An 18,484-nucleotide genomic window follows, 5' to 3' on the forward strand; every position below is an offset into this window, starting at 1 on the left:
AAAAGAGAACGGTAAACACTCCCAAATAATTAACTCAGTCATATATGGCAATCTAAGACTACACCTGATTAATATACATTCCATTGCAGACTTTCAATATAAATATAAAAGGAATGTGAGTGAAAGTATTCTCGACATGTAGACGCCACGGTTATGAAAGACACAAAGTGCTGGAATAACTCAGTCATGCAGCATCTCTGGTGAATCATGGATACCTGATGTTTACATACACAAGAAGGGTCAGATGAAGGGTTCTGACCTAAAACATTGCCAATCCATGTTCTCCAGAGATGCTGCCTGACCCATTGAGTTACTCCAGCACTTTATGTGTTTTTTTGTAAACCAGCATCTGCAGCTGCTTGTTTCTAATCCATGGCGAACAACATTAACCATTGTTTTGGTTTATTACAGGCTTTGATTACTATTTTGGAATCCCTTACAGTAATGACATGGGTTGCACAGATGATCCTGGGTACGATATTCCTCCTTGCCTACCATGCCCCAGGGATCCTGTAAAGGAAAGGTAATATTTTCTAATCTGTAAATCTGTCTGAGTAGCAATCAGATATGCAATTAACCATTGACAGTTAGCATTTTTGGAATCAAATGAGCTATTAAACATGAGTATACTGTTACACATAAGTATTACCTGAGATGCTTGACGTAACTGAAAATTGCTCTGGTTCTTAGAATCTAGAATCTGTGGCACGGAGGATGACTAATTAAGAGTGACCGGTGTGTCTGTGCCAACACCTGCCAGATCAACTCATTCGTTCCACATCCTTCTCCCTTTCTTTGAGGCCTTGCATGTTTTTCTTCACATATATTTTTCCAGTTCCCACTTGGAGGTCATGAAGGAATCTGCCTCCACCACATCCACGGGAAATGCATCTCAGATTCCATCTACATGCTGTGAAGAAAATATTTTTCTTATGTCACTCTTAATTCTTTCCACTTCGATTATATATCTCTGACTTCATTTTTGTGCCATCCACAAACTTACTGATCATACCTTGTGGTTTAGTTTATTAATTTATTGTCATAGACAATAGACAATAGACAATAGGTGCAGGAAGAGGCCATTCGGCCCTTTGAGCCAGCACCGCCATTCAATGTGATCATGGCTGATCATTCTCAATCAGTACCCCGTTCCTGCCTTCTCCCCATACCCCCTGACTCCACTATCCTTAAGAGCTCTATCCAGCTCTCTCTTGAATGCATTCAGAGAATTGGCACCCACTGCCTTCTGAGGCAGAGAATTCCACAGATTCACAACTCTGACTGAAAAAGTTTTTCCTCATCTCAGTTCTAAATGGCCTACCCCTTATTCTTAAACTGTGGCCCGTCTACCAAGGTACAGTGAAAAGCTTTTTGTTGCATGCTATCCAGTCAGTGGAAAGACTATACATGATTGTCCACAGTGTACAAATACAGTATAAAGGGAATAATGTTCAGTGCAAGATAATGTCAAGTAAAGTCCGATTTAAGGTAGTCCGAGGGTCTCCAATAAGATAGAAGGTAGCTCAGGATTGCTGTCTAGTTGTTGATAGGATGGTTTAGTTGCCTGATGACGGCTGAGAAGAAACTGTTCCTGAATCTTGAGGTGCGCATTTTCATACTTCTGTACCTCTTGCCTGATGGGAGAGGGGAGAAGAGGGTATGACCGCGGTGACACTCGTCCTTGATTATGCTGGTGGCCTTGCTGAGGCATCGTGAAGTGTAAGATGGAGTTAATGGAAGGGGGGGTTGGTTTGTGTGATAGACAATAGACAATAGGCAATAGGTGCAGGAGGAGGCCATTCGGCCCTTCGAGCCCGCACCGCCATTCAATGTGATTATGGCTGATCATTCTCAATCAGTACCCCGTTCCTGCCTTCTCCCCATACCCCCTGACTCCGCTATCCTTAAGAGCTCTATCAAGCTCTCTCTTGAATGCATTCAGAGAATTTGCCTCCATTGCCTTCTGAGGCAGAGAATTCCACAGATTTACAACTCTCTGACTGAAAAGATTTTTCCTCATCTCAGTTCTAAATGGCCTACCCCTTATTCTTAAACTGTGCCCCCTTGTTCTGGACTCCCCCAACATTGGGAACATGTTTCCTGCCTCTAACGTGTCCAACCCCTTAATAATCTTATACGTTTCGATAAGATCTCCTCTCATCCTTCTAAATTCCAGTGTATACAAGCCTAGTCGCTCCAGTCTTTCAACATATGATAGTCCTGCCATTCCGGGAATTAACCTAGTAAACCTAGGCTGCACGCCTTCAATAGCAAGAATATCCTTCCTCAAATTTGGAGACCAAATCTGCACACAGTACTCCAGGTGCGGTCTCACAAGGGCACTGTACAACTGCAGAAGGACCTCTTTGCTCCTATACTCAACTCCTCTTGTTATGAAGGCCAACATTCAATTGGCTTTCTTCACTGCCTGCTGTACCTGCATGCTTCCTTTCAGTGACTGATGCACTAGGACACCCAGATCTTGTTGTACGTCCCCTTTTCCTAACTTGACACCATTCAGATAATACTCTGCCTTCCTATTTTTACCACCAAAGTGGATAACCTCACACTTATCCACATTAAACTGCATCTGCCATGCATCCGCCCACTCACACAACCTGTCCAAGTCCATGATGTTCTGGGCTACATCCTCAAGTATGAATATAAACACACAAATATATAGTTCCCTGAAACTTACGACACAGGTGGACAGGGAGGTGAATAAGGCACATTGCCTTTATCGCTCAGGGTATTTATACAGGAATTAGGATGTCATGTAACAAATGTGAAAAGGGTTGGCAAGACCACATTTGTAGAATTGCATGCAGTTCTGATCACACTGCTGCAGAAAGGATGTCATCAAGCTGGAAAGAAGATACGAAAAAACACCAAGATGTCGTCAGGACATGAGGGCTTGAGTTATAAGGAGAGGCTGGGACTTTTTTGCCCTGGAGCTTAGGAAGCTGAGGAATAACCTTACAGAGGTATAAAACAACCGTGAGAGGCAAAAATAAGATGAAAAGTCACAGTCTTTTTCCCAGAATTTCCCGGAGGGGAAAATTTATTTGGACGGAGGGTGTGTATATAGAATGAGATGCTGGAGGAAGGTGTGGAAGTCAGTACAATGGCGACATTTAAAACACATTTTGGCATGGGTAGAAAAGATTTAGAGAGACATGGGCAACACACTGGCAAATGGGATTAGCTCTGTTATAAAATCTGGTCGGCATAGATGAGTTGGGACAAAAGGCCTGTTTCTGTGTTTTATGACTCTATGTCTATGACTTGTTCATCCGTTTGGAATTTCTGACTGAACAATGTTATGAATGTTTCAGTGCATTTAAAATGTAGTTAAAAGTTATTGACTGCCAAGAAAAGACTAAATTGAAGAGTCACACTGCCAATTTAGTTTCAGCCAGTTTCAGGGTAATCCAATGTAAATTTTAATTATTCAGAAACTAGTTAAGAAGGAGATGGGATCTTAACTGAGACACAAAAATTAAATTGAAACATTGTGTGCATATGGTCATTAGTATGGACCTACGCCCAAAGTATAGAAGCCTATCAGAGTGTTGGCTGCTGTACCAGAATAGTCATGTGCATACTTACTGGCTATCACTAATGAGACAGCATGTTCAACGTTATCACTGTAATCAAATCTATGTATACCTTGCATTTGTTGCGGTGATGAATACTTCTTTGTGTGGCATTTTAAAAGCTTTCCTTGAAACTGCTTCAAAGTTTATGTGGTAAATATTTTTAATTAAAGACTTACAAAATCTCTTAGTTTAATTTATTATTGTCATTTGCACTGGGGTACAGTGAAAAGCTTTAGTTTTTGTGCTATCCAGTCAATGAAAATACTACACAAGAATACAATCAAGCCGTCCACGGTGCACTGAGACATGGCTACAAGAGGACCAGGGCTGGGAACTGAATATTCAGGGGTACACAACATATAGAAAAGACAGACAGGTGGGCAGAGGGGTGGGGTCGCTCTGTTGGTGAGGAATGATATTCACTCCCTTGCAAGGGGTTACATAGAATCAGAAGATGTAGAATCAGTATGGATAAAAATGAGGAATTGTAAGGGTAAAAAGACCCTAATGGGAGTTATCTACAGGCCCCCAAACAGTAGCCTCGACATAGGGCGCAAGTTGAATCAGGAGCTAAAATTGGCATGTCGCAAATGTAATGCTACGGTGGTTATGGGAGATTTTAACATGCAGGTAGACTGGGAAAATCAGGTTGGTAATGGACCCCAGGAAAGAGAGTTTGTGGAGTGTCTCCGAGATGGATTCTTAGAACAGCTTGTACTGGAGCCTACTAAGGAGAAGGCAATTCTGGATTTAGTGTTGTGTAATGAACCTGATCTGATAAGGGGACTTAAGTGATCACAATATGATGTTTTACTCTACAAATTAAGAGGGAGAAGGGAAAATCGGAAGTGTCAGTATTACAGTATAGCAAAGGGGATTACAGAGGCATGAGGCAGGAGCTGGCCAGAATTGACTGGAAGGAGGCCCTAGCAGGGAAGACGGTGGAACAGCAATGGCAGGTATTCCTGGGAATAATGCAGAAGTTGCAGGATCAATTTATCCCAAAGAGGAGGAAAGATTCTAAGGGGAGTAAGAGGCACCCGTGGCTGACAAGGGAAGTCAAGGACACATAAATATAAAAGAGAAGAAGTACAGCAAAGCAAAGAAGAGTGGGAAGCCAGAGGATTGGGACTCTTTTAAAGAGCAACAGAAGATGGCTAAGAAGGCAATACGGGGAGAAAAGATGAGGTACGAGGGTAAACTAGCCAATAATATAAAGGAGGATAGTAAAAGCTTTTTTAGGTATGTAAAGAGGAAAAAAATAGTCAAGGCAAATGTAGGTCCCTTGAAGGCAGAAGCAGGGGAATTTATTATGGGGAACAAGGAAATGGCAGACGAGTTGAACCGGTACTTTGGATCTGTCTTCACTAAGGAAGATACAAGCAATCTCCCAGATGTTCTAGTGGCAAGAGATCCTAGGGTGATGGAGGAACTGAAGGAAACCCACATTAGGCAGGAAATGGTGTTGGGTAGACTGATGGGACTGAAGGCTGATAAATCCCCGGGGCCTGATGGTCTGCATCCCAGAGTACTTAAGGAGGTGGCGCTAGAAATTGTAGACACATTGGTGATCATTTTCCAAGGTTCTATAGATTCCGGATCAGTTCCTGTGGATTGGAGGGTAGCTAATGTTATCCCACTTTTTAAGAAAGGAGGGAGAGAGAAAACGGGAAATTATAGACCAGTTAGTCTTACATCAGTAGTGGGGAAGATGCTAGAGTCAATTATAAAAGACAAAATTGCGGAGCATTTGGATAGTAGTAACAGGATCGTTCCGAGTCAGCATGGATTTACGATGGGGAAATCATGCTTGACTAATCTTCTGGAATTCTTTGAGGATGTAACTAGGAAAATTGACAGGGGAGAGCCGGTGGATGTGGTGTACCTTGACTTTCAGAAAGCCTTTGACAAGGTTCCACATAGGAGATTAGTGGGCAAAATTAGAGCACATGGTATTGGAGGTAGGGTACTGACATGGATAGAAAATTGGTTGACAGACAGAAAGCAAAGAGTGGGGATAAATGGGTCCCTTTCGGAATGGCAGGCAGTAACTAATGGGGTACCGCAAGGTTCGGTGCTGGGACCGCAGCTATTTACAATATACATTAATGACTTAGATGAAGGGATTAAAAGTACCATTAGCAAATTTGCAGATGATACAAAGCTGGGTGGGTGGTAGTGTGAACTGTGAGGAAGATGCTATGAGGTTGCAGGGTGACTTGGACAGGTTGTGTAAGTGGGCGGATGCATGGCAGATGCAGTTTAATGTGGATAAGTGTGAGGTTATCCACTTTGATGGTATCCACTTTGATGCAGGTACTGCAGGCAGCCAAGAAAGCCAATGGAATGTTGGCCTTCATAACAAGGGGAGTTGAGTATAGGAGCAAAGAGGTCCTTCTGCAGTTGTACAGGGCCCTAGTGAGACCGCACCTGGAGTACTGTGTGCAGTTTTGGTCTCCAAATTTGAGGAAGGATATTCTTGCTATTGAGGGCATGCAGCGTAGGTTTACTAGGTTAATTCCCGGAATGGCGGGACTGTCATATGTTGAAAGACTGGAGCGACTAGGCTTGTATACACTGGAATTTAGAAGGATGAGAGGGGATCTTATCGAAACGTATAAGATTATTAAGGGGTTGGACACGTTAGAGGCAGGAAACATGTTCCCAATGTTGGGGGAGTCCAGAACAAGGGGCCACAGTTTAAGAATAAGGAGTAGGCCATTTAGAACTGAGATGAGGAAAAACGTTTTCAGTCAGAGAGTTGTGAATCTGTGGAATTCTCTGCCTCAGAAGGCAGTGGAGGCCAATTCTCTGAATGCATTCAAGAGAGAGCTAGATAGAGCTCTTAAGGATAGTGGAGTCAGGGGGGTATGGGGAGAAGGCAGGAACGGGGTACTGATTGAGAATGATCAGCCATGATCACATCGAAGGGCCGAATGGCCTCCTCCTGCACCTATTGTCTATTGTCTAGAACATTCAGCGCAAGGCATAACCTTTCTGTTTTAAACCCAAAATCAAATGAACTGTTCCCCTGTTTTTTCTGCTTTAGCTGGAAAGTCAACCCACATGCAAGAGGTGCAGCATTGCCACTCCTTGAAAATCAAAGGATTGTAGAACAACCGGTCAATCTCAGCAGCCTGACAGAGAGATATACAGAACAAGTCATACAATTCATCCAGAAAGCTAGGTGAGTGAAAGCCAATAAATCATTCAACAGAAATGACACGTTGAATTTACCAACTACAATGACACGTTGAATTTACCACTGCAATTTACCAAAAATAACCTTCACTGAAGTGTAATGACAACAGTCCTGGTTGTTATTACTTAATACAACGTTAAAATAAAAATCATAATGCTATCCAACACGTGACTATGTTCTGTCACTCAGAGCGTGACATTTCTAATACTGTGCCACTGGCACGGGTACTAGTGGAACTAGTGGAACTAGAATACAACTGTGGTTATTTGAAGGCATGCATTGCCATCCAAAGCAACCACTCCCTCAACAGAAATGGTGCATGGCACTAGTAACTATTGTAAAGAGAAAGTAAATGTCTGGGGAGAAGTGATAATTTGCCTACAAAATTGTACCTGCAGCACCAGATTGATTTTTGAGTTATATTTTGACCTGGTGTTTGAAAGGTGAAAAGGTTGATTTGACGATTGGTCAAACTTGCTGTTATCAAATTGCCTCTGTCACCAAGGCCTCGGTTGCAGTATTATCAGATTGCATATTTAAAAAAATCATTTTTATCTCATGATCCTGTTGACTTTCCTCTTCTGTTTTTCTTAGGAAGAGCATGCATCCGTTCTTCTTGTACTTTGCACCAGCCCATATGCATGTCCCTTTACAGCATGATTCTCAGTTTGCGAACACCTCCACACGTGGTCCTTATGGAGACAGCCTACGAGAGCTGGATCATGTGATCGGCCGGATCCTGGAAGAAGTTAATGCAGATTTTCAAAATAACACACTAGTGTGGTTTGCTGGTAGGGGATGTGTATTCATATTTTTTCATTCAGATACTTTTAAGATCTTATCTTCCACAGCTAATACAGTTAATAATACTCGTGCTTTTTACATACCATTATCATAATGTTTCTATGCATGGGGCGGCACGGTGGCGCTGTGGTCGAGTTGCCTTACAGCGCCAGCGACCAGGGTTCAATTCTGACTAAGGGTGCTGTCTGTACGGAGTTTAGAAACATAGAAACATAGAAAATTGGTGCAGGAGTAGGCCATTCGGCCCTTCGAGCCTGCACCGCCATTCAATATGATCATGGCTGATCATCCAGCTCAGTAACCTGTACCTGCCTTCTCTCCATACCCCTTGATCCCTTTAGCAAAAAGGGCCACATCTAACCCCCTCTTAAATATAGCCAATGAACTGCCTTCAACTACCTTCTGTGGCAGAGAATTCCACAGACTCACCACTCTCTGTGTGAAGAAATGTTTTCTCATCTCGGTCCTAAAAGACTTCCCCCTTATCCTTAAGCTGTGACCCCTGGTTCTGGACTCCCCCAACATCGGCAGCGTACGTCATGCAGTTACAAATTTTGTACCGGCATATTGACTGAGGGTGAATTTTTATGACCTTAAAATGAACTGAAATTTCAGGAGAGATTCCAAATGCCCAATTAGATACAGAGCCATTTCTTATGAATTGAGACCAGACACAATTCCACTAATAACTGGATTCGTCAAAATGTATGACTTCTGTGGCTATAATTTTCTCAAACACCCATCAAAGAAACTAGTGGTTTTGCTAGGTCATGCAAGTGTTAGATTAAACTGTCCGGCTTAAATGGAAAGAAACAATTTGTATGCTTATCTAGGAGAAACTAAAGTCCAATCTTGATAACTATAGAGCAATACTCTTATTGCCATTTAAATCAAAGCTCATAGACCTTTCCATGAACAAGAAGCTGTTGGGGCATCCTGATCACAATAACCTGCTGTCTGTTCATTTAAGTACCTGTTTTTCTTTTGTTGCAGATTCCCAGTCCAAAACCTGGTGACCTTCGTCATTATTCACCAACAAATTAGAGAAGTCGCACTTCCTACATTTCCCTTCTAATTACTTCAGTCTTGCTGGTAGCCAGCGTTAGGGGTGGCATAGTGGCGCAGCTGGCATGCCCTCAAGATGAGGAATATCTGTGTCCTCCTGCAGCTAATACATGCTCTCTTTCATTATTCATCACCTCGCATTGCAAACCTACATAAAATATTATAATTTTGTAGGTTTATGCAGCACCTACTGTACTCTAAACTAGCAGCTGTTGCACAGACAGCCCTCTGTGCAGCAGATTGTTTGCAGAAATGTTGTAACTTATGGAAATTGCACAAGAGCAAAATCTTTCTCATCCTGTACAGAAAGCAATGAGACAAGCATTTTGAGACAGAAGAAGGCAGAGCGTGTGAATAGAACGAAACGTCATTCTGCAATACTTTGGCAGCTCACAAATACAGCCTTAAAACACTCAAAACTGCACACTTTGTTCCCTCAATAAAACTCTCTCTCTTTCTCTCTCACTTGTTCTCACACACACACCTACACACATCACACATATACATGCACATTTTAGATGTAATGGCCAATGTTACGATACCTCTTCTTACAAACATTCACCTGTTGGGTGGGTGTATGTTTTTAACTTATGGGACATGCGTTAAGCTCTGTTATAGCCACAGAAGGGTGGAAGCTGAAATATGATGAACGTTTAAAATGCACAAGTTCATGACAGATTTCAAATAACATGTTTCATTAAGGTGCGAGCATCATTCATTACCTATGTTGCAATCTAACAATGATTTAGCATTATAATTTAAGGTATCACAAAATCCTTTGTCCCGCCCCCCCTGACATCAGTCTGAAGAAGGGTCTCGACCTGAAACGTCACCCATTCCTTCTCTCCTGAGATGCTGCCTGACCTGCTGAGTTACCCCAGCATTTTGTGAATAAATACCGTCGATTTGTACCAGCATCTGCAGTTATTTTCTTACACAAAATGCTGGAGTAACTCAGCAGGTCAGGCAGCATCTCAGGAGAAAAGGAATGGGTGACGTTTCTGGTCGACACCCTTCTTCAGACCTGTCTGAAGAAGGATCTCGACCCGAAACGTGAGTCTGAAGAAGGGTCTTGACCCGAAACGTCACCCATTCCTTTTCTCCTGAGATGCTGCCTGACCTGCTGAGTTACTCCAGCATTTTGTGATACCTTTGATTTGTACCAGCATCTGCAGTTATTTTCCTACACTAGCATTATAATTTAGATTAAACATCCAGAAATGAGTAAACGTTGGATATCCCTGTTCCGCTTATTTCAATCAGCTTCTCCATATGTGGTCATTTTTTTTAGGACTGGAGATATACTATTGTTAAAACAGCAGTGATGTTTTTACATTTCCACTACCTAAGCAATTCAATGATTGATGTCTGAAGAATTAAGTCATGTATGCCACCATTTCATACTGGCAGGTATCCAAATTCATACAACAATAAAGATGTTGCAATGGTTCTGATTTTCTAGTGTCCTTTGGTGTTTTCCATTGAAAGTTTGACTAAAATTAAAAGCTTACTGCATTAGAAATTACATAGAAGCTTGCAACTTAGATAGACACAGAATGCTGGAGTAACTCAGCAGGTCAGGCAGCATCTCTGGAGAAAAGGAATAAATGACATTTCGGGTGCAGACTGATGAAGGGTCTCGACCCGAAACGTCTCCTATTTCTTTTCTCCAGAGATGCTGGTTGACCCACTTAGATACTCCATCCTTTTGCGTCTATCTTTGGCGTAAATCAGCACCTGCAGTTCCTTTTTACACACAAAGCTTGCATCTTACCATGTTGTACAGTACGCCAGTGTACTGTCTCTGAACCACTTGGATTATTATAAATATCTTTTACTGACTGGCATTTTCAATTTGACCAGTTTCCTTGTGATCAGTTTTTAATTTTCTTTCCCATGCAGGTGACAACGGGCCTTGGTCTGAGAAATGCCAGTTCTCTGGAAGTGCTGGCCCATTTGTAGGCAAGTGGCAAACACAACAAGGTAATAAATAGATAAAAGGAGAAGTTGTTTTTCCAAAAAATGAAAAGTCTCATGATTTTAAATGTTGATACAGGGATACAGCTTCGATTTAAACCAGCATCTGCAGCTCTTTCCTAAACATACAGCTGTCCAACCAGATATTTGTGGGGTTTTTTGTATTTCAATGTTTTATACTTTGAAATGGCTAATTGGAAGGAGATGAAAAGCAGATATGGTTGAGAATGTGTGGGCCAGGGGAGTGGGTGTGGTGGGTTTTAACTTCCTGAAGTAATCAAAGTCGAGAACTTATCTCAGGTTACCAGACAATATTTGTTTTTGCTGTGTTGGCTCATATTCATGTTATAGAGGCAGAATTAGGCCCTTCGGCCCATCAAGTCTACTCCGCCATTCAATCATGGCTGATCTATGTTTTCCTCTCAACCCCATTCTCCTGCCTTCACCCCATAACCCCTGACACCCTTACATATTAAGAATCTGTCAATCTCAGCCTTAAAAATGTCCATTGACAGCCTCCACAGCCTTCTGTGGCAATGAATTCCACAGATTCACTACCATCTGACTAAAGAAACCTCCTCATCTCCTTTCTAAAGGTACGTATTTTTAGTCTGAGGCTATGACCTCTGGTCCTAGACTCTCCCACTAGTGGAAACATCCTCTCAACATCCACTTTATCCAGGCCTTTCACTATTCGGTAAGTTTTGATGAGGTCCCCCCCTCATCCTTCTAAACTCCAGCAATTACAGGCCCAGTGCCGTCAAATGCTCATGATATGTTAACCCAATCATTCCTGGGATCATTCTCGTAAACCACCTCTGGACCCTCTCCAATGCCAGCATATCCTTCAGATTCCCTCTCAGATATGGGGCCCAAAACTGCTCATAATACTCCAAATGCGGTGTGACCAGTACTTGATAAAGCCAAAGCTTTACATCACTGTTTTTATATTCTAGTCCTCTCGAAATAAATGTTAGCATTGCATTTGCCTTCCTTCCCATCGATTCGATCCTGTACCAGCACTCCCAAGTCCCTTTGCACCTCTGATTTCTGAATTCTGTTCCTATTTAGAAAATAGTCTACACCTTTATTCCTACTACCAAAATACATGGCTGCACACTATTCTATGCTTTATTCTATCTGCCACTTCTTTGCTCATTCTCCCAACCTGTCAAGTTTTGATGAAGCACATTTAACTTTGCCATGACATCTTCATGTTTGTGTAAAAACCAAACTGCTGGAGGAACTCAGTGGATCAGGTAGCATCTGTAATGGGAAATGGACATGTGACCTTTTGAGTTGAGACCTCTCTTCAGTCTCCTCCAGCAGTTAGCTTTTTGATCAAGATTCCAGCATCTGCAATCTCTTATGTCTCCATTTGCACATTTGTTCTGGATGTTCTTCCTTATTGAGAAGGGTCAGTGAAATGTACACTTACAATTTCAGAGAGAGACACAAAATGCTGGAGTAACTCAGCAGGTCAGACAGCATCACTGGAGAACATGGATAGGTGACGTTTCAGGTGGGAGCAATTCTTCAGACTGATTGCAGGGGGGCTGGAAAAGAAAGCTGGAAAAGAAGAGGGGCAAGACAGAGCCTAGCCGGAAATAGGCGAACACAGGCGAGGGGGGTTTTGAGGGGGCAGATTGTTGGACAAAGGCTATAAAGCAAGCGATAGGTGTGAGCCTGAAGGATAAACAGTTGCAAATTGTGAAACTTGACGGTAGAAAAGTTGTGAACCGTGTAGGTGGTGGAAGGAATGCAGGTGGAAGGGGAGGGGGAGGAGAGAAACCAGTGCAAAGTCAGCCAGGGAGGAATTAAGTGGGGAGGGGGGTTTTCTTGGGGGAAAAAGAGGAGGGGGAAGGGGGCTGTTTGTAGGTTAGTTACTTAAAATTGGAGAATTCAATGTTCAAACCATTGGGTTGTAAGCTATCCAAGCGGATAATGGAATATAACAATTTCAGCACATTGTTTTAAAAGGCCTTTTAAATCAAGAGGTTTGCTGGCCATTGCAACTGCCAATACTCTAGCTGAGATAAGGAGGCTGGCCCCCAGAAGAATCTTGCTGGATGTCAAGGGCAGCCATGCAGGCCTACAGGGACATGTTCAATGCTGGTGATAGGAACGAAGAAGCCTGCAAATAACACCAAGAAACTATGGCAACGGAAGTGCAACACTGCCATTAATTCCTCCAATTCACTGTCATTGATTCCTTCAAAATGGTGCAGGTAGTTTGATGAACATGAAAGCTTAGCAAGATGGTGCCTCCACTTCAGCCTGATATGTATCTTACTCTATAACCTGCCATCTTAATTCTACTTCTAAACAATCATACTTCTTTCTCAGCAGCATGTTTCTTGATAATCCCACCAGTGTAACCACGAACAATCAACCTCATCTTTAAACAATGCCACGTATCCCATACTTGCCAACAGTAAATCCTCTGCTACCATACATCCACGCAATATGACATTATTCTCACTCAGGGTATTTATTCACCCCTTCCGATGGCAAAAGAGAGCACAGAACATTTAGGAGAGGCAAAGAAATGGAGATGTACCATATGCATAATTATGAACTTAAATGAAATGTTATGGTTTCTTTATTGTCACGTGTACCAGGTACAGTGAAATACATTTTTTGCATAAAGCTCAGCAAACCTATTCCCGTACATAAGTACAAACATCCCGGTCTGTATAGAGCAGCCCACTGCAAGAGCCACCATTTTGGGGCCATTTTACAGTCCCAGCTGCAGCTGGTAACAAAGGCCCGTTGCAGCTGTTGCCTCCATTTCGGCTGTCCCATGACCCGATGTCCCTCTCCACTCCTGACCTTCTTCAGCCCATGTTCCCCAGGGAACCACCTTCCGTGGTTAGTTTAAAATGTTTTAGTTTAACATAGCTTAAAAGTTCTGATACATGTCTTTAATGGAATCTTCACCCTTTCCACAAGTTGTGTACCAGAACGACTTTGATTCCTCAGGGGCCATCACTCTTTCTGAGAATATCCTGTCACACAACATATGTCTACCTTGCGTCACCTCAAACACTCACACCAGCGGTCTTGGCCTTGGTTGGGCACTGAGGTGGGGTTCTACCAGGTGCCTCACAACTCACAAATGAGCAGCTGGTGGGCACAAAGGTGAGACTGGACACAGATAAAGTCCACTTTAAGTGGCGTTGCTCAGCTCGGGGCAGATGCTGTGCCAGGAGCTCCATCAGACTGCATGGAGCAGCAACAAATAATGCTTGAGATGCTGGGATATGTCCCAACTACATTCCATTGTTCATGGCCACTGAGTCTTAAGTCCTGGAATTCCCTACCCAACAACACTATGACACTGTAAACAATTCCAAAAGGGTAACTAAGCACCACTAAGCACCACTTTTTCAAGGGCAATTAGGAATGAGTCATGATTTTGTTGGAATACACCCACGCAAAAATGGACTTAAAAAGAATCCACCCTGTTAATTGTTCAGAACATCGTGCAAACTGAGCTAAATTATTGAATTACCTTTGTACAGGGATTGCCATACTGGTTTGGGGAATATTTCCTTTTAATTTAACCCTTGGAATCTGCATATTGCCTTTTTATATCTACTCTGCAAAATCTTCTCAGTCAATTGTGTGGTTACACCATAAGACCGGGAACTGTAGTATGTTTAGCATCAGGTCTCCTGACAAAGATTTATTTTTTGTCACTTGGTGGCATCTAATTCAACATGATACGATATGATACGATAGAACTTTATTTACAGTATCTCAGGAGGGAAATTGGTCTGCCAACTGTCATAAAACACAACAAGATACATGAAACATGGAATTAAAGTGATGGGTGGAAAGTCCTGGATTGGGGATGTGCAAAGATTGGGGGAGGGGGAAGGGAGTCAGTCTACCCCACGACAGAAGGGGAGGGAGTTGTACAGTTTGATAGCCACAGGGAAAAAGGATCTCCTGTGGCATTCTGTGCTGCATCTTGGTGGAACCAGTCTATTGCTGAAGGTGCTCCTTAGGTTGACCGGTGTGTCATGGAGGTGGCGAGCTGTATTGTCCAAGATGCTCCGCAGTTTGAGGAGCATCCTCCCCTCCAACATTATCTCCAGTGAATCCAACTCCGCATCCAGGGTGGAGCAAGAAGCAAGAAAACCACCAGAAAACACGGGTTTAATTGATAACAAATTTCTTGAGCCTTCAAACTAATGCTGGATGTGCTTAAGTCTAAACTTTTCCATTGGTTATACCAAGTGAAATGTTACATTGTAACTTATTGCTTTCAGAGTGTTCACCCAATGGTAGACGTAGGTCTTATTATTACATGATGTGATAGGGTTTGCCTGAGGAACACTCCTTGTTAATAAGTTAATACAGCGATTAGTTATACAGTTACTTGGCAACTGAACTTTTCTGGTGGGGGAGGGAGAGAAAATAGTTGAGGTGAAATTGAAAATCTTCAGTTTTCAATGTACAGTCTGGGTAAATTTGCAAGTTAAGAAGTTTATTATTCATCTATAGGAACAAGGAACTGCAGATGCTGATTCACCAAGGAAAGACACAAAAAACTGGAGTAACTCAGCAAGTCAGGCAGCATCTCTGGGGAACATGGATAGCTGACGTTTCATGTCTGGACCCTACTTCAGACTATTAATCTGTTGACTGTGATATTGCTTCATTCAATTATAATGATTCAACAGGTGGCAGTTCAGCCAAAAGAACTACGTGGGAAGGTGGCCATCGAACTCCAGCCGTAGCGTATTGGCCAGGCAAAATCCCAGCCAACACCACAAGCAGCTTACTGCTAAGGTAGGAGAATGATTACATTATTCGAGTTTGCTGCACTGACATGCTACAGAATCAGGTTAGCCAAAATAATTTTCAAAACAAACGCCGTTCACTTTATTTAGGAAAGAAAACTGCTGATGCTGGTTTAAATCAAAGGTAGACACAAAATGCTGGAGTAACTCAGCGGGTCAGGCAGCATCTCTGGAGAGAAGGAATGGGTGACATTTCAGGTCGAGACCCTTCTTCAGACTGATATCAGGAGAGGGGGCGGGACAAAGATACAATGTAGTCGGAGACAGGAAGACTGGTGGGAGAACTGGGAAAGGGGAGGGGATAGAGAGGGAAAGCAGGGACTATCTGACTATAGAGGTCAATGTTGATGCTGCTAGGGTGTAAACTACCCAAGTGAAATATGAGATGCTGTTCCTCCAATTTGCGCTGGGCCTCACTCTGGCAATGGAGGAAGCCCAGGCCAGAGAGGTCAGATTGGGAATGAGGGGGGGGTGAAGTGCTGAGCCACCGGGAAATCAGAGTGGTTAAGATGGACTGAGCAGAGGTGTTCAACGAAACGATCGCCGAGCCTGCGCTTGTAGAGAAGCCTGCGGTCCCGCCGATGTAGAGAAGTTGACACCTGGAACAGCGGATACAGTAGATGAGTTTGGAGGAGGTGCAGGTGAACCTCTGCCTCAACTGGAAAGACTGTTTAGGTCCTTGGATGGAGCCCAGCGGCATCAACATTGACTTCTCTAACTTCAGATAGTCCCTGCTTTCCCTCTCTATCCCCTCCCCCTTCCCAGTTCTACCACCAGTCTTCCTGTCTCCAATTACATCCTATCTTTGTCCCACCCCCTCCCCTGACATCAGTCTGAAGAAGGGTCTCGACCCGAAACGTCACCCATTCCTTCTCTCCAGAGATGTTGCCTGTCCCGCTGAGTTACTCCAGCATTTTGTGTCTACCTTCCGTTCACTTTGTTGTTGTATTAGTGACCTTTATAGGGCATCTCTCTCCGAGAGCAATGATAACTGCGGACATAGTGTGGCAATTGAAGAAGGTTCCGAATTATTCTTAGATATGTATATAATATGTTAAGTGTCCACAGTTATTGTCAAGAGCAAGTGCGTGAACTTTGGCAAGCGCCAGTGGTTTCACAAGAGAGATGGAGAAAGCTGGCAAAGCTATCAAAACACATGGTTGTTTTGTAATTACTCCTGAATATCTGTTTAGTTTTTGGATTATTGACGTCAGAGTTCTCTGAAATCTGAACTCTCTTTTACATTTGTATTTGTCTACCAACTCACTGAAGTTTCATTCATGCTGTAGATATAAGGTAGCATGTCCTTTTATCTCTTGGATCATAGTTCAAATACTTTCTTGATTAAAGGTTCGGTTCAACGCAGAGACTTTACGAAACTCAAAATACATTACCTTCATCAAAGACATCACTGTCTTAGTAAAAATGTTTTTTCAAAATTATCATTGAAATTCTGTGGTCTATGATCTTATTCAAATCTATAGTTTCATTCGAAAATTATCTCATTTTTACAGCACGTTAGATATATTTTCTACCCTGATTTCACTAGCAGGAGCAAACCTGCCTCCAAACAGATGCTATGACAGTATGGATATAACAAAGGTGTTATTCGGCCAGTCCCACAGTGGACACAAGGTAACATTTATTATTTTAATATAAACCAGAAACAAGGCAAATGAATAGATCTTCATCACAACCAAAAACATTTCATGTTAAATAAATTACTTTTGCAGTTTCGTTCGGTATGCAAATAGAGCAATACATTTACATAAATGGTCACACTAAATTATGAATGTCCAATTGATCAGCTTTTTGGGGGGGGCATTTTGACCACCCTCCTGGTCTTACAAATAATGTGATGTAATCTTTTGCATCTGTATGCCATAGACAAGGCTCTCAAGCCACGAATTTACCACTCAAACTGTAAACTCTTTCAGTAACTTAACATTCCATACTTTTTCATTTAGTTCAGCAGTTTGAAAATCTAATTTTCCACACATGGCCTCGTTATTAGAATATTTAGATGGAAAAATTCTCTGGTTGCCAACATTTATCACTATAAGAGAACACCAACAACTTGTACTTAATTTTGTACATTTGATTCTAAAAGTCTGTAGCCTCCTTTTGCTCTGGTATTTTATTTCATTCTTCTCATGTTTAACTTATAACGTTTTATTCTTAATTGTTTACTGTATGTCGTGTTGTTACTTGCGAGCAAAGCACCAAGGCAAATTCCTTGTATGTTTCCATACTTGGCTAATACAATTTATTCAATTCAATTCAATTCAATTCACTCCCAGTCCAGATTGAGGGTCCCAACCCAAAACTGTTCATTTCTCTGCACAGATGCTGCTTGTTCCTCCAGCAGATTATTTGTGCCGTAGATTTCTTTCCCCTTTATGTTTACTTTTGTTGCATTACTTTACCGTTGCATTTCATGTTTGGGAGGCAGAGAGAAAATGTCAGTTGTCTGTAATGTGCAGTTAGACACAGTTGCTTGTTGTGAATTTCTTCTGATTTCCATTGGCAATGACCCGGGATCTCAGGCAGGAATGCATTGGAAAATTGACATTTGCAGCTTTGGTCTTGTTGCCAATTAGTAATGGCTGAATATCAGGCTTGTAGCAGCAACACAATTGATGGCAGCATGTCTTTACCAACGTGCAGATCAAACCTCAAAATTAAACCAAATTAGAATCAAGTTCTGGTTTTCTAATGTATTGAATCCACAGCTCATAACACTTCTTCTTTATGTAGCACATACCATGCTTTACTCATTTATGCAATTGTCCACGGGTTTTTATTTATGTCTCCCTTTTCCCTTTGCTGTCTTTTTCTTCTTTGGCATTCCCGAAGAGTCAATGGCAACTTGCTGTCACTCTGGTTTTATAGTTTCTGAAGTGGCTGACAAGGTCATTGTGGGAAGGGTAGACCCTTCCATAGATGGGGCAGGAGGTGCTTTATGGAGCATGTGGGATGTTAGTTTGTTTGGTGAGACCCTCGTTCTCCTACTTATGCAAAGATCT

General features: G+C 42.3%; 1 protein-coding gene across 7 annotated transcripts in view; it reads left to right on the top strand.

Annotated features, from left to right (window-relative positions):
- The window catches only part of arsg (arylsulfatase G), a 137,599-nt gene that overhangs the window by 100,326 nt on the left and 18,789 nt on the right, over positions 1-18,484 (top strand). For all 7 annotated transcript variants that reach the window (XM_078401305.1, XM_078401310.1, XM_078401307.1 and 4 more), the window contains exons 5-10: positions 412-523; positions 6,649-6,786; positions 7,396-7,592; positions 10,573-10,653; positions 15,339-15,447; positions 16,973-17,093. In XM_078401305.1, coding sequence (XP_078257431.1) covers positions 412-523; positions 6,649-6,786; positions 7,396-7,592; positions 10,573-10,653; positions 15,339-15,447; positions 16,973-17,093 — 758 coding nt within the window. The remainder of the gene's footprint in view (positions 1-411; positions 524-6,648; positions 6,787-7,395; positions 7,593-10,572; positions 10,654-15,338; positions 15,448-16,972; positions 17,094-18,484) is intronic.

The sequence above is a fragment of the Rhinoraja longicauda genome, chromosome 6 (genome assembly GCF_053455715.1).
Source record: "Rhinoraja longicauda isolate Sanriku21f chromosome 6, sRhiLon1.1, whole genome shotgun sequence".
Taxonomy (NCBI): domain Eukaryota; kingdom Metazoa; phylum Chordata; class Chondrichthyes; order Rajiformes; family Arhynchobatidae; genus Rhinoraja; species Rhinoraja longicauda.